Genomic DNA, 15,868 nt, shown 5'->3' on the forward strand with positions numbered 1-15,868 from the left:
ACACTTCATCCTGCTGGGCTGTCTTCCTTGTAAAAATAAATACGGCGTTGCTGCCAGCCCTCAGAGCTGGGGCACACACGCTCTTTGGGGGCCTCTACAGCCACGCATGCTTGGCTGGGAACGTGGCTCTCTCCCCACAACCTGGCCATGAGGTGCCCACCCCACATGGCCGGGGCTGTCAGGGGGCTGGCAGCCCCACTCCCACCGTGTGGGAGCAACCCAAACCGAAGTAGTGGGGACAGAAGCCCAGTCCCAGAGGGTGAGAGAGAGCAGCGCTCCATTGCAGCCCACCTCCAGGGCTCGCTCCTGTTCGCCCTTTTTGCCCTGGCGTGGAGCAGCGGGGACCCCTGGCGGCTCAGCGCGGCCCTGCACGGCTGGCTCCAAGGGTGGTGAGACATTGGGATAAGCTGCCCAGAGAGGTGGTGGATGCCCCATCCCTGGAGACACCCAAGGTCAGGCTGGACGGGGCTCCGAGCAACCTGATCTACCTGTGGGTGTCCCTGTTCACTGCAGGGGGCTTGGACCAGATGACCTCTAAAGGTCCCTTCCAACAGATGATTCCATAATTCTAGGTTCTATAATGAGAAATCAGAACGACACCGGTAGGTTGTGGAAGCAAAACGACTTTCTAGAGGACACCCCCAGCTCCTCTCACGTCTCAGCAGAACGCAGCGCCCAGATCCCTCCCCCCCCGGCATCACAGAGGGCACCGCTGCCCCTCGGCTCGCCCCGCCCGCCGTCCCCGCGCCCGCTGGGAGCTGTAGTCCGGGAACTACGCGCCCCGGCGTGCCCCGCCGCCAGCCGGGCCGTGCGGAGCAGCGCGGCATGGCGCTGCGCGGCTGCCTGCGGGCCGGCCGAGCGGCTCTGCTCGCCGCGGGGCCGCCGGGGCTGCCCGCCCGCCGGGGCTGCGCCGGGGGCCGGGTGAGCGGCGGGGACCCGGGCGAGGAGGCGCGTCGTAGGAAGGGGCGCCGGGAACCGCGGTGCGGGGTGGGGGACGGGGCGAGCAAATGGCGGCGCGCCGGTGACCGTGCCCTCCGCTCGCCTTGCAGCCGCCGGCCTTCGGTTTCCTCTTCGACATCGACGGGGTGCTGGTGCGGGGCAGCCAGGTGGTGCCCGCCGCACGAGAGGCTTTCCGGAGGTTGTCGGACGCGGGCGGGCGGCTGAGGGTGCCCGTGGTTTTCCTGACCAACGCCGGCAACTGCTTGCGGGCGGCCAAGGCCCGAGAGCTGTCCCAGGCGCTGGGGCTGCAGGTGAGCTCGGGTGCCTGCGTCCTGCGGGTCGGGGCCGGCCCTGTGAGGGGACAAAGTCCGGGCGGGGGCCTCGGGTGGCGGCACAGAGATGGGAGATGGTTGCAATGCCGCCGACAGCCTCTGCTTTCCCCGCAGGTGTCTCCGGAGCAGGTGATCCTGTCCCACAGCCCGCTGCGGCTCTTCAACCAGTTCCACCCCAAGTGCATGCTGGTGGCCGGGCAGGGGCCCGTGGAGGAGAATGCCCGCAAGTATCCTTTGCTGCGCTCGACTAATGGCACTCCGCTCATCCCTGTTAAATGCTCGCTCCGCTGGTAGAAGTGCAAGGAAACAACGACCGCTGCTGTCGTCCTAAGGGCAGGCTCATACGTAGGTGCTTGCCGTTGACCTCAGTCACCTCCCATCTTAACCTAGGGCGTTGTTTTGCTTCTCATGTAGATTCCCCACTGCCCTGAGCTATGTTGCTCCTCCTGCTGGCAGCACAGACAGACTTAGGGCCTCTTTGGTGATAAAATTCTGCTCTTTGCTGTGCTTCCATGGCAAAATGCGTCACTCTGAGCACTCCCACAGCTAAGGTTTACTTCAGCAATCTCAGAGCGCTTGAAGCAGCTGAAATATCATTAGAGCAGGAGCATCACAGTACAGAGACAATCCCAAGTGCATGTTGACTTGCTGAGGGCATGACAAGGTCTGACATAGCCCATATCTGCAAGGAGGTTAAGATCCACCTGGTACCAACACCTGGGCCAGCCTTTAAGGGCTCCTGAAGCATATCTGTCTTAGACTCATTTCTTCTCTTTGCATACTTCCAAAGCTTCCTGATCACAAAGGAAACCACATTGGCCTGTTTTTGTTTTTATTTATTTATTTTTTCTTGTTGGTAAGCTTCAGAGTCACCTTTAGGTTGAAGCATAACTTACAATTTGAAAGCCAAAATATTATGCATTGCCATGTATGTGTAACTGCTCTGCTGCTAGGACCCGTATTTCCTAATCCTGTAGATGCCCTTACTAGTGAATTCAGAAAACAAAACCAGTCAAGAAAGAGTCTTAATGAGTCTTCATATCTTTCCTTGATGAACTGACATAGCCTGGGGTTCAAGCACGTGGTCACCATAGAGGAGCTGAGGAAGGCGTATCCCCTGTTAGACATGGTGGATCAGAGCCGGAGGCCAAAGGAGTTGGTAATTTCCTGACATATGGTCTAAAGGGGTGGCAAGGTGTTGCTTACAGCAAACAGCATGGGATGGAGCAGCAGCTGGCTGCTAGTGGACGTCTTTAGGGTGAGCCCAGAGTTGGCATTGAGCAGTTGGCGTGTCTGTGCTCTTCCACTGTTGGCTCGTGCTGGAAGGGCAGCAGCTTTTCTCCCTGCTTTGCTGTGCCGCTGTTGCGCTGCTTGTCCTTGCAGTGACCACAGTAAATGGGTTGGTTGGCATCTCCAGGGCCGAGAACTGGGAGCACAAGATCTGTGCAATTCAGGCTGGGCTGGGAGGGGAAATCTTTCTCGGGATTCAAGGTGGCCTTGTCCCAGTTCTTTACGGGATTATGTTTCTAGTTTTGTTTTGGAGATGGCATTAGACTTTGCATTGCTAACCTAACTTTTTTTTTCTCTGGCAGCCTCCTCCAACCACTGGCTTCCCCACTATAGAAGGTAAGCAGCAGCCTTTGTTTATGTAAGAACAGCAAGCAGAAATAGCAGTAAGGCAGACCAGCTGGGATGGGAGCTAATGACGTGCTGTCAGCTCATCGGTATCCCCAGGCAGCTTACACAGAGGGTACAACCAGGAGGCAGCTATGCCTTCTTCACGTAACATGAAACACAAGCTGATAGAAGCAAAGTACCAACTGTGTTCTGTAGGCAGTTGTATTAGCCAGGGCATTCCAATATGGAACAGGGGGTGCTTTTGGACATGAGTGGCTTTTGGCATCAGGTCCTATATGTGGATACCTTCAATTTCCAAGCATCTCTTTTAAATCTTCCAGGGGTGGTTTTGTTTGGTGAGCCAGTGAGGTGGGAGACAAGCCTGCAACTTATTATTGACGTGCTCTTGAGCAATGGGAAGCCTGGGGCAGAGCCAGGAGGTGTACCATACCCCCATCTGCCTGTCCTTGCCTGCAACATGGATCTCCTATGGATGGCTGAAGCCAAAATGCCGAGGTAAAAAGCACTTGTATTAATTTTAGTATAATTTATACAGCGCTCCTGCAGATGATCTGTCCTGACACGGTACATTTTTTAGTGTTAGAGTCTTAACTGTAACATAATTAGCAGCAGAAACATGGAAACTGTGTAAGAAATCAAGACTAAATCTTAAGAAGCCAAAGCCAGATCACTGCGTGTGTAGGAGTGTGTGGGTAGATACAGCACGTCCAAAGCAGGCAGTACCAGGATCCCCTCACTGAGGAGTGTTTGCCACACAAGTGGTGAGGCTGGGGATACTGACGGCCTCCTTTCTGGAGCAGGTTTGGCCACGGCACTTTCCTTCTCTGCTTGGAGAACATCTACAAGAAGGTGACAGGCCGGGAGCTGAAGTATGAGGCCTTGATTGGCAAACCCAGCACAGTCACCTACCGCTATGCTGAATACCTGATCAAAGAGCAGGCTGAGAAACACGGCTGGAAGGCTCCCATCCGACGCCTATATGCAATTGGGTATGAGACTGTATATTTTCTTTTTCTCCTTGCCTAAGAATGTGCATAATGCTGTAAGTGCAGGGCCTGGGCTTTTTTTTTTCTTTCTTTTTTTTTTTTCCAGCATTGTTTGTTTGGTGGTTTTTTTTTTTTCTTTTTTCAATTGAGATTTCTAAATTATACAAGTGAAGCACGTGGCCATCACCGTGTGCCAGATGCACCAGTAAGTGGAGTCACTGGTCTGATCTGGGGGGATGTCTTTTACTCTTTCCTCCCTTGGTGTTTCATGAATCCCAGACTGCCAGAACTAGAAATCGATGTTTAGGCTGGTTTTTCATTTCTGTTTCATATTGTGACCTTATCCAGGGACAATCCTATGTCTGATGTCTATGGGGCAAACCTCTACAACAACTACCTCAAGTCAGCTCAACAGAACCAGGTCGAGGCTGGGGTGAAGAGGATCCCACAGGCAGCCAATCCCCAAACTGAGGACCGCCTTACAGTGGAGAGCTGTGAGTCGATTCTGGTCTGCACTGGGGTCTACCGCCACAATGCAGATGTTTCCAGGAAGCCAGAAGAGTGCAACACAGAGACTGTGTTCCACGGCCATCGGGACTTCTGCTTTGACCCCAGCCTCGTGGAGGCATCTTACATAGTGCAGGATGTGAATGAAGCTGTGCAACTTGCTTTTGAGAAGGAGAACTGGAGTTAGGGTTAAAGACAGGCGTGCCTAAAGAACTGCTGTCAGGGCAGAGGGGAAGAATGGAGAGAGACCTGGGTTGATCTAATCTAGTCAACGCTGAAGAGGTCTCCCCATTTCAGCACTAAAAGTCCATTACTTTTGCTAATAATCTTCCACCATCCTGTCAGCAGGCATTTAATTGTGAACTTAAATTTCTGTGATCACAGTTTGAGCCATAATAGAAACGGGACATAAGGGAAAGGCTTGTCCCAGCAATCTCAGTTTTGTTCAGCCACCAGAGTCCTTTCTTTCCTACCCTTTGTGCATGAGGATCAGGCAAGCGATCTTTGAGGATGAAGCTCTTCCCTGTGCAAGGAGCTGCCATCAGCCAGTGTACCATTCATACACTGTACTATTCATCCAGTGTGTGACAAGAGCACACCAGAAACTGTGTTGTGGTGGCCCTCTGCCAAGGGAAGGCTTTAAGTCTTACCATTCTCCTTATAAAGAATAAGTGCCTATGGACTTTAACAAATTCTGCTTCCTTGGGGATTTGCCACTGCATTGATGTCAGCCTGAAACAAAGTCCCATTTTGCAGCTCTCCAGCAGCGATGGAGGGCCAGGGCCCCTCAAAGGAAGCAGCAGTAGCCAGAACAACTTGCTGCAGGGCCTCATGGGAAGCCATTATTCCCTCCCCCCTCTTTAACATTCTGTGAGCACTTCTGCCTTTTTGCATCCTGCCCAGGGAGCCATCAGCCTGTTCTCAATAGCAGGAGAAATCACTGCGGAGTTTGCATTTCCAGAGGTGTCTGGCCAGAACTCAGTGTTACAGCAGGAAGGTGTCGTGGCACTCACCCTGACCCCAGCCGATGCAAGGGACATTGCCCTGCTCCAGCTGACACAGCTCCCAAACAAGGGGCACTGAGAGCAAGGGCCAGCCAACACAAATCACAGCCCAGCCTTTTTCTTACTTTGCCTGCAGTGACTGAGAAAAGAGATTGTCAAGCCTTAGCCCCGCATTCCAAGTCTTCATCTCTGAGAGTAGAAGTATATCTGTCCTTCACTTTCTTTCTTCCACTTTCCACGTTTGGTTTGCAACTCAGGAATACCCCCGTATGGTCTGATCCCTGTTCCCTGCTCTTCCTGTAGCTTGCAAATAGAGTCTCTTTAACATGAATTAGCACCTGGGACTTTTCTGTCTGGGAACATCTCTATGTCCCTACTGACACGCATCTTCTACTGCCTGTTTTCCTAGCTTGGGCTATCTGGATCAAGTCCCGTGTTTCCTTAGACAATCCAAAGAAGTTAAGCAAGCACTGTTTGGGGAACTCCATGTGAAAGATTGAATTAGCAAGGGGTGTCATAATTCCAGAGGAAGCACTGTGATTTCAGAAGCATAAGTCAGTTTGCATTTGCAATGGAAAGCATTTGGAACCAACACAACAGAGTCGGTGTTCCCAGTTATATCCAGCCTGCACCACATAGAGATCAGAAATAGGTCTGCTCTGCCCCCACTTCACTTCTTCTTGCTTTACCAGGCAGCTTCACACACGTGGTATGAGCAAGATATTCTGTGTTGTTCTTAGTTAAAATCTCAGCATCCCTGTGCACTGACATTCTGCTTCAACAGCTTGATGTACCTTCCTAGGAAGGTCAAACTGGTTCTTGTTTTGTTGGGTTCTATGACTGAATGGGTTTTGGTACATAGTCAAAGACCCAAGCAGAGATGGCTTTTTTCTCCAGGTTTTGTTTTCTGAATAGGAGCAAGAAAAATACTCCCCTGGGTCAATTTACCTGTTGTGAAATCAGTAACAGGAAAGATCCTCTTCTTCTCTTAGTACTAGCTGGGATTCTTTTCCTTTGTCTTATCAGAACAAGAATAATTTGTCTGCTTCTAAGAGTGGAACACTCTTTGATTTGAATCCTTTGCCTTTCACTGGAAGGATAAAAACAAAAAGCAGAAGTCCATTTCATCTACTTGCACAAAACAAGGGCTCACCTAGAGTTCTCTGAAGGATAAATACAGGAAAGGACTTGGCATAAAACAGCTTTCAGAGCATCTCCAGTGTTGCAGGCACCCTATGGATCCAGTGTGCAAGGCCTGATACTTGAGACCCAAGTCCCGTTCATTAACTAACTTCAGTGTCCCTCAGCCACGGAACAGAGATGAGGCCCTGTCCAGCAAAGGGACAGGTTTGCATTTGCACAGAGAGTGAGCAGGCATCTCTACCTTTAGAACAGCAGCGATGGAGAACTGACTGATGGGAATCAGCTTTGGCTTCCAAATTAGCTTTCAGCTCCAGATCTTTTCTGAACCGTGTTAGTGTTAAAACAGTGCTCTGGGAGTCTTTAAAGCGTGTAGGAGGAACTTCAGCGATAAGGAATTCAAGAAATGCTTCACTTGAGGGTTGAAATTGAGCAGAGGGGAGTAGCCTAGAATAAATCTCATAGCGGGCTCCTTGCTTATCGGCAGCTCATCCACAGACATCTGTTACTGCTAGAATTCAGTCAAATCCTTTCTCCTTGGAATTGCAGTTTCCTGGAATGAGCTGCAAGAGTGGCTGGAACGCATCCTTTCCTGTATCTCATGTATTGCATTTCAGATGCCACGTTGCTCTGGCTTGGGGTAAGCATACTTGTGTGCAAATCAATGGACCAAGCAAGGACAGGGGGCTTCACTCGTTCTGATCCTTTAATATTCATATGGTGCACTACCTTATGCAACAGACAGTGAAGACCTGATCCTAACAGCTCCATCTTCCACAGATGGGGAGGTTTTAGGCAAGTCTAAGGGAAGTACGTTGTGAGTTCAGGCAGCTGAGAATAACAGGGGGGAACTGAAGGTGGGACTGACCTCATTTTGGATCTGAAGCAGAGAGCTTTTATGTCATGCAATAACATGGGGGTCAGAGAGGACAATTCTGTTATTCCACAGGGCAAATATAACCACTAACCTGGCATTCAGGGAATCACACAACACTACTGTACCCTTTCTTCCAGCCTTAATCCTGGTGTGTCTTTCTACCCTTCCCTCCCCCACACCATAGATGGGTAATGTTTCAAATTCTGTCATGTACACTGTATTGGGGTGATTATATATGGTACAAAGAAATCACAAGATGTGTTTGTTTTAGCATTCAAATCAAGTTTAACCCAGATCCAGAGCTGCTCCTTTGAATTAGCACATTAAAAAAATAATAAAAGAGGTTTTCTTTGAAATAAATTGTAGCACGCTGTGTGTATGTTGTGTGAGTATCGGCCTGGCCTCTTTCATACCTTCACCCTAAAAGATTATCAGGACCAAATGCTGTCTTTTGTTGTGCTCATCAAATCAATCTCGGATTGTCTTGAGGGAACTACCCTGCAGGATACGTCTCCAGCAATTCTTTTAATTGGACCAAACAGTAATTCCCCTTAAGCTCTATGTTTGCCATACTCAGATGAGACTATGAACAGTAACTTTGACTGTAAAGCGGGAGAGGGAGGAGGGGGGGATAATCACCAAGTGATATCCTGACTGATACTTTGCAGTCAGTTTTAGGATGCCACGTGTATAAAGGTGCTTTCAGAGCAGGCATTTAGTTGTGACTTGACCTAACCAACCATTTGTAATTATTAGTTCTACTGGGTGGGGAAGCAACAAACTAGATAGCACCAACTTTATCTGCTATTGCAGAAGAAGAAGCCTGAGGAGGTATGAGAGCCATCTTTACCATTAGAAGCTTTCTTGGCACTACATTAAACCCTTTGTGATCATCTAAGGAACTCATCCTGTTTGACAAGGACAAGGCCATGCTCTTCTACCTCTTGAAGAAAGCAAGTGTTAAGGAGACCAATACTGAAGAAGAGTTAAAGCTTCTGCACACTGCAGCAAATGGAAAATGGCAGATCCTACTAGGTGAAAACTACTACCTTGATGGTTTTAAGATTGTTCCTCAAGGTCAGTTCCAACACACTGTATGCTAAAAAAGACTAATTAAGCACAAAATACTAAGAGCAACCCTCAAATCCTCACTCCCCAAGCCCTTAACTATGATAAGACTGAAAAAAAATCTTTGTATTTTATACTGGTATCAAATGCTCTTAGAACTGAAATGTGATTAAAAGTAATAAATGGCTACACCTTTATACCTTTCAAAGAGTATCTGTATTGTCCATATCATACTACTGGATCAGCAGTTCAGTTACAAAGACTCAGCATTTTGGGCTGACGAGTCTTTGAATATTGGTGCTGGCCAAGTGCTAACCTGCTCTGCGCTTACCTGTAACTCCAATCCTGAATGTCCAAATGGATTCAATAAGTGCAGCACAAAGCCTGCATTAGACAATCCCAGAACCTTCCCTTCCCACACAAAAGGCATTTGAAGCACAGTTACAGCAGATTATGCTCAAACTCGCTGAAATCAGCTTTGCCTCTTTCCCTCCCACTGCTGCCAGTTTCTGACAGCTTACTGCAGGGTGTGATTAGGGTTTGAGCTTCTGGTCTTTCTCACAGGCATATATTTGTCCCTTCTCCCCCCACCACCTCCCTCCTCCCAAGCATCTGAGTCATTATTTTGTTTACTCTTGCGTTCTGCCCTCAAGAAATTCTCCTCTTTCCCCCAGCAGGGTTATTTTTGAGGGCACGCTACTTCTACAAACTAGAAACAGGAGCATTTCTTACATTCTTCATTGCACAGAACTGTGTTGTCTGCTGCTTGCCTTTAAATATATACACACACATGTACACCTATGTATAAATGTATATAGAAGCCTGAAACGTAGCTTTGGAGATGCTGAAGAGTGGAAGCTATTTATAGTGTGGGTTTTTAATGTTTTAACAGTAATGGTTAAGTACTAATGCTTGCAAGGGCTGCACAATTACATTAAAGAACTAGATCACATGGGAAGCATCAGCTTGTCATATCCCATCCCAGAGCGTGCTACAAGAGGCTCTCCAGTGCTTTCTCAGGTAGAAGACATTTTCCCCTTCATTCCCATTTTAAGATACAGGCTCAATTTCCTCTTCCTTCCAGGCAAAAAAAACCCCTCTTTTCTTATTCTCACCCGTTCGTTTGGGCTTCACTTGCCTCACTGGAGCCCATGTGCCCAGTACCATCCACCCCTGCTTATTGAAGTCTCCCTTCCCACCTGCCTACCTGAGGTAAGTTAGAGGAATGCAGGGCACACAAGTAGTGTAGATGCAAGCACAGATCTTGGCAAGGGCACACGACAATGGGAAATAGTGCGAGTATAGAAGGAAACACAGGTTCCCATCCCAGCTGCAGGACAGCAAACAGTGTGGGAGACCTCGGGGAAGGCCTGCGGGCTGTACCACCTCCACACTCTGCTCCCTAGGCCGCAATGCTTCCAGATATCTTAGAGCTTGGAGTTCTGTCCCTGCTGTTGTTCCCCAGTACTGAGCCCTATGTGTTGAGGAGCATTTACTCACAGAAGTCAAGCAATTTGGGGTCAATTCAGCACATCCAGGGACAGTAACTCCACCACCTCCCTGGGCAGCTTTTCTAATGTAGTATCGCTCTTTCTGAGGAGAAATTCTTCCCAACAACCAACCTGAAACAACTGTCCCAGCAAGGCAGGCTGGGCAGAGCCCTCACTACCCAGCATAGCTGACCTATGACAGAGTGAAAGCAAATACTCAGCTCCAGGTTGAGCCACAGGTCAGTGTTGGGCATTAGGCTGTGCCCGAGTTGCGGCCTTTCACTCGGTCAGTCCGGGGGGCCGGGGGAGTCCAGCGCCATGGAAGCCCCTCTGCTCTTCTGGGCCCAGTGCCGGGGCTGTGCCATACGCGTGGGCAGACGACGACCCTCCCGAGGCTCCGTTCCCGAGCTACACCGCAGCGGGGCTTCCTCCCCCGTTCCCTCCTGCCCCCCCGGCGCACAGCCGCTCTCGGCTCGCCCACCCCCATCCCACCCACCGCCGCTGCGCTGCAGCTCGGCGCCGCCCCCGACCCCCTCGCCGCGCCCCGCCGCCTCTCGGGCTCTTTCTCGGTGCCGCTGTCGGTGCCGGTGCGGCGGCGCGGGGAGCGGGGGCGGGCCGGGGGCGGGTCGGGGGGCCGCGGCGCGGCCGTCGGGCCCGGCGCGCCGGCTCGGGGGCCGGGGAGGACCATGCACCGCGCTGCCTCCAACCAGCGCTCGGTCTCCTCCTCCTCGGGTTCCTTCCAGCCGCCGCCGCCGCCGCCGCCGCCACCGCCGCACGCCGCCGACCGGCAGCCGCTCTTCCCGGGGAGCTCCAGCAGCGGCGGCAGCCGGCGGGGCTCGGGGTCGAGCTCGGGTTCGGCGCGGGCCCGCCGCCCTCGCAGCCCCCGCAGCAGCCCCGAGGAGGAGGAGGAAGAAGAGGAGGAGGAAGAGGACAGCATCAGCATCAGCAAGCCGCTGGTGCCGCCGCCCGCCGCCCCGCCGCCCGCCGCCGCCTCTCCGCTCCCCAGCAGCAGCAGCAGCAGCGGCGGAGGCGGCGGCGGCGGCGGCGGAGGGAGCCCGGGCCGAGGGATGACGGCTGCGGAGCTGTACGGGGCGGCGGCGGCGGGCGGCGGAGCGGCGGGCGGCGGGGCGGCGGCCGGGGGGCTGCTGCTGGGGCCCGGAGGGGCGGCGGGCGGGCGGCGCTGGGGCTTCCAGGCGCTGTCCCTGGTGCTGCTGCTGGGGCAGGGCGCGCTGCTGGACCTCTACCTGATCGCCGTCACCGACCTGTACTGGTGCAGCTGGATCGCCACCGACCTGGTGCTGGCTGCCGGCTGGGGCATCTTCTTCTGCCGCAACAGCCGGGCGCGTCGCCGCGAGCGGCCCCCGCCGCCCCCCGGTCCGCCGCCGCCGCACCCGCTGCTGCTGCACGGCCCCCCGGGAGGGCGCGGGGCCGGGGGGCGCGGGGCCGGCGGCCCCCCCCGAGGCGGCGACTTCGCCTACGCGCACCTGGCCTGGCTCATCTACTCCATCGCCTTCACGCCCAAGGCGGCGCTCATCCTGGGCACCTCCATCCTGGAGCTGATCGAGCTGCGCCTGCCGCTGGGCACCACCGGCTTCCGCATCACCCTGGCGCTCTCCGCCCCGCTGCTCTACTGCCTGCTGCGGGCCATCGGCGCCGAGGGCTCCGGGCAGCTGCTCCTGCCCCCGCAGCCTCCGCCGCAGCACCGCGCCGCAGCCGCCTTCCTCGCCACCTGCCTCGACCTCCTCGACAGCTTCTCCCTGCTGGAGCTGGTGCTGCAGCCCAGCCGCCCCGCGCCGCTGCCCGCCCCGCTGCGCTACCTCCTCATCGCCGTCTACTTCCTCTGCTTGGCCTCACCGGTGCTGTGGCTCTACGAGCTCAGCGCCGCCCGCCCGCCCGGAGCCGCACGTCTCACCCTTCACCTGCTGCTGCCCGCCGGGTTGCTGGACGCGCCGCTGCTGGCGCTGCGCTGCCTCCTGCTCCTGCGCTACCAGCAGCCGCTCTCCCTCTTCATGCTGAAGAACCTCTTCTTCCTTGCCTGCCGTGGCCTGGAGGCCCTGGAGACCTGCTGCCTCCTGCACCCCACTGCCACCTTGCCACCGTCCAAGTACGGCTCTGCTGCCGGGCCCCCCGCCGCCGCCCCGCTGGGCCACGGGCTGTCCGACGTCGACGTGGGCCCTCATGGTTATGTCAATGCGCTGGCCGTCACTGCTCAGGGCTGAGCCTGCCGAGCTCCGCCAGTCTCTCTGTGTTTCTGCTCAGGTTCCCTCTGCTGTGGCCAAGCGTGGGAAGGGACATGGACACCCCGCCGGACTCCTGCTGCCCTCCCTGTCCTATAGACAGTGCCCTCAGCAGAAGCATGATGCGAACCCTCCTACCTGCCGGAGCCCATGGCCAACGTTTCACCCCTGGAAAACACATCTGCCCCTCACCATGGGTCCTCTTCCAGTGTTTTTGCCTCCCCACACTGCCTGGAGGATCCCACTCTTTCCCCTCCACTCCCCACCAAGACATTGTGTTGCTTTGTGACCATAAAGGTTTGATTTTCTTTTCTTCCCCTAACCAACAGGGACCGTACACTCCCCACTCCTTCAGGAACAACTGTTGACCAGCCATGAGATGCGAGAGGGGCCTGAGCAGCAGAGATGTGCCTTCTTGGTGCGTGCAGGACAAGAACAAGCACTCTTGGTTTCCACCGGTCTCACAAAGCCACCCCTATGACCCAGCAGAGCTGGGAAGGTTGGGGAGGAGCAGCTGGGGAACGCCTGGAAGCACACCGGCCATCTGCACATTTCAAGCCTTGAAGCCACTTCCTCCGAGCTGTAAATGTCTACCTCTGTGCTTCAACCTTTGGCATCTTACGTTGACTTCGCACGCTAAAGAAACAAATGAATCCAAAATGGACATTGTCCGGGGGATCGCTCCCACCGAGACACTGACTTCTGGTGAGAACAGGGTTTAGGCAGCCTCCTGCTGGCTTCACACAGCAGCGCCCGCTTGCTGGGGCGCTCGTTTCTCTGTGAATATGCATGTTTGTGGGATCAATGTTGGTTTTCCTTTATGCAGTGTAGGGACTCCCTTCATGTAGGGTGGGAGGGCTGGAAAGGTCCCCCCTGACCTCTTCCCACATCTGCTTGAGAGAGCAGCAGGGCAGCTCCCAAATGACAGCTGTTGTGCTGCCTGGGGCCTGTGCTCCAGGTGTGTGTGGTTAAGGGTGGTAGGGGAGCGGTTAGTTGTACTTACAGTCTCATAGAAACACAGTTATCTTTGATATTAAGCTCCATGCATGCGTGGGGTGGGTTGCGGCCTGCTCTTCAGCCTGGCTCCAGCCGCTCCCCAGACTGGCTTCACCGAAGCAGGAGCACAGAGGCCATGCTTGGAAGAATACCTTTGCCACCTACAGGCCTCTATTTTGCTCCCTGGCCAAGGCTGCTGTTATTGGCTCCCTGTTCAGAGCCTTTTTCAAGCTGTCCTGACTGCAGCAGTCACAAGAGCCCAGCGCCTCCTCCACAGAGCCAGCAGCAGGACGCAGGCCCGGCCCAGTCCTGCCCACACCCACCTCTTCCAGGGCTCCGGCCTCCAGCCGTTCACACAGCAGGGCCCGCTCCAGTGGACATGTTTACAGCAGTGCCAACTTCCAGCTCCCCCCAGCAGAACTGCGTGCCCTCAGATGGCCAACAGGCCTCCAGGGTACATAAACAACGGGGCTATAGCGCTGCTCTGCTCTGAGCTGGGAGGGGAGACCCGCTGCTCTCCCCCTGCCAAACAGAGCCAGCACAGACTCGGCTTCACTTTCCCACCAGTGCTTTATTTTTAACCTGAGACCTCAGGTGGGCACTTGTGTGAATTTTGGCCAGTGGCCTTCTCTTCAGTAATTCCTTTTTTTTTGTCTGGACAATCCTGGTGCTGTGAGTGACCGTGATTGTAAAACTAAGTACTGTGAATTTTTCCTATGTGATGTGAGCTGTGTCTAGGGGATGCTACTGTCCTGGCCAAAGGGCTGCAGTCGCAGGTCTGTTGGGGTCGTGCAGATACTTGTTTCTTTGCACCTGCCTTTTCAAGCATTAAATGGATAGTTAAAGCTCAGAAAGAGCTGCAATACTGCTTAGGGAGAATGAGAAGATACTTGCACCTAGGAGTCCTCCATGCTTCAGTCAAAAGCAAATGATATGTGCCAAAAATACAGGGAAGGAAGCAAAAGCTATTCATCCTCAGCTCTGTTTTGCTGCTCCTTATGGCGTGGTTCACCACAGCACCAAAATGAGTAGAACATCCCTAATGCATGCAGGCATAAGCATAGCTGAGACACCGGAAGAATCACAGCAGAATTAATGCATCTTACTTATTCAGTATTCCCTCACAGCTGCTCTTTCAATAGCGAGTGCCTTTTTCCAGCTAAGACTTTAGTGAGAAAATGGCACATTGGAAACTGAAGTAGCCATGGAATTTTCAAGCCTTTGACTACATTGAAATTACAGTTCAAACTTGTCCCCTTACGCAGTCACTACCTGGGGCAGACGACACCACAAAATGATGCTGCTGTTGCATCAAATCCCTCAATTGGAGCTGCCCTCCAATTACTAACTATGAAGAAGCAATTAAAGCTCTGCAGTGTCTCATTCATAAGCTCACCCCACCTTTTCAACTCCCTTTTCTTTGTTAATTGAGCTCTCATGTCCATTTAGACCCTTCTGCTGCATAACAGATCCATCCGCAGAAGAAAGGGACAGTGGTGCTGTCCAAGAGCAAACAGTACCTCACCCAACACACCTTGCACGCCTACTATCTCATGCCCAATATTAATTACTGGTTCAGGTCGATAATACTTTGCAATATCAAGTTGTGCCATATGAAAACATACATCCCTTGGGGTCCTGTTACAAGGTTTGTAGGAGAGCCCAGCTATTTAGCATTCTGTTGCTCTCCTCATAAAAGAGAGACCATTCCCAGGATGTGAAAGTGAAGTGAGAGATGAGGCCTGTGGCCAGTGGACACTTGGCATCCCCCTGGCATTAATCAGAAGCTGTATTTTTTAAAAAGCAAGATTGTTAAAATAAAATTAGAAACTTGTGACTGATTCTGTCCTCCTTTGAGTCTTGCTGAGCTCTTTAGTTGTGTGTTCAGGGACCAACAGATGCATTAGTGTTATTTGCTTCTCCTCACATTGGGTTGCTAAAATAGCGTCTGGATTTTTTCCCCTCAAACAAACTTCCTGTAAGTGAAAGTGAATTCTAAAAGCTGCAACACCAAGGGGACTACTTGAAAAGGGAATAATGAAGACATAAAAAATCCAGATGACACTTCTGAGCTTCCTACTTAAATGATTCACAGAAGTGTATACCACTTGAAAAGAGCTCATGAGGGGAAAAAAAAGCCATATCATTTAAATGCTAATTACTGTAAGATAAAAGAAATTTTAAAAGCTGGGATCAGCAAGACGGCAATTATTCGTGTAATCTGAGATGCGAGTTCCCATTGGAGAAACTCTGAGCTCACAGCTAGAGCTTGCTTAGCTCCCAATGGATTAGGTCCTGCACAGACAAGGACATGAAGGTGGCACCAATGTTCATAGAATAAGAAAGGCTGGAAAAGACCTCTAAGATCATCCAGCCCAACCGTCAGCCTATCACCACCATTTCCACTATACCATGTCCCTCAGTGCCACATCCACGTGGTTCTTGACCCACCTCCAGGGACATCACCATCCTGGGCAGCCTCTTCCAATGCCTCACCACTCCTGAGAAGAAATGTTTCCTAATATCCAACCTGAACATCCACTGATACAACTTGAGGCCATTACCTCTCTCTGTTACCTGGGAGAAGAGGCTGACCCCCACCTTGCCACTACTACCTCCTTTTAGGGAGTTGTAGAGCAATAATGTCTTGAGTT

The 15,868-nt window shown here is 52.7% G+C and overlaps 2 protein-coding genes across 2 annotated transcripts; both read left to right on the forward strand.

The window, feature by feature from the left end:
• The first annotated feature begins 790 nt into the window (after positions 1-790).
• HDHD5 (haloacid dehalogenase like hydrolase domain containing 5) lies at positions 791-7,802 on the forward strand. The gene is made up of 8 exons (XM_015865240.2): positions 791-921; positions 1,050-1,250; positions 1,386-1,498; positions 2,337-2,430; positions 2,864-2,897; positions 3,230-3,404; positions 3,710-3,898; positions 4,244-7,802. Exons 1-8 carry the CDS (start codon positions 826-828, stop codon positions 4,587-4,589), a joined length of 1,248 nt encoding a protein of 415 aa, XP_015720726.1. The 5' UTR covers positions 791-825; the 3' UTR covers positions 4,590-7,802.
• A 3,246-nt stretch (positions 7,803-11,048) lies between these two features.
• TMEM121B (transmembrane protein 121B) lies at positions 11,049-15,055 on the forward strand. The gene is made up of 2 exons (XM_032446329.1): positions 11,049-11,065; positions 11,132-15,055. Exons 1-2 carry the CDS (start codon positions 11,049-11,051, stop codon positions 12,198-12,200), a joined length of 1,086 nt encoding a protein of 361 aa, XP_032302220.1. The 3' UTR covers positions 12,201-15,055.
• The last annotated feature ends 813 nt before the right edge of the window (positions 15,056-15,868 follow it).

The sequence above is a fragment of the Coturnix japonica genome, chromosome 1 (assembly GCF_001577835.2).
Source record: "Coturnix japonica isolate 7356 chromosome 1, Coturnix japonica 2.1, whole genome shotgun sequence".
Taxonomy (NCBI): domain Eukaryota; kingdom Metazoa; phylum Chordata; class Aves; order Galliformes; family Phasianidae; genus Coturnix; species Coturnix japonica.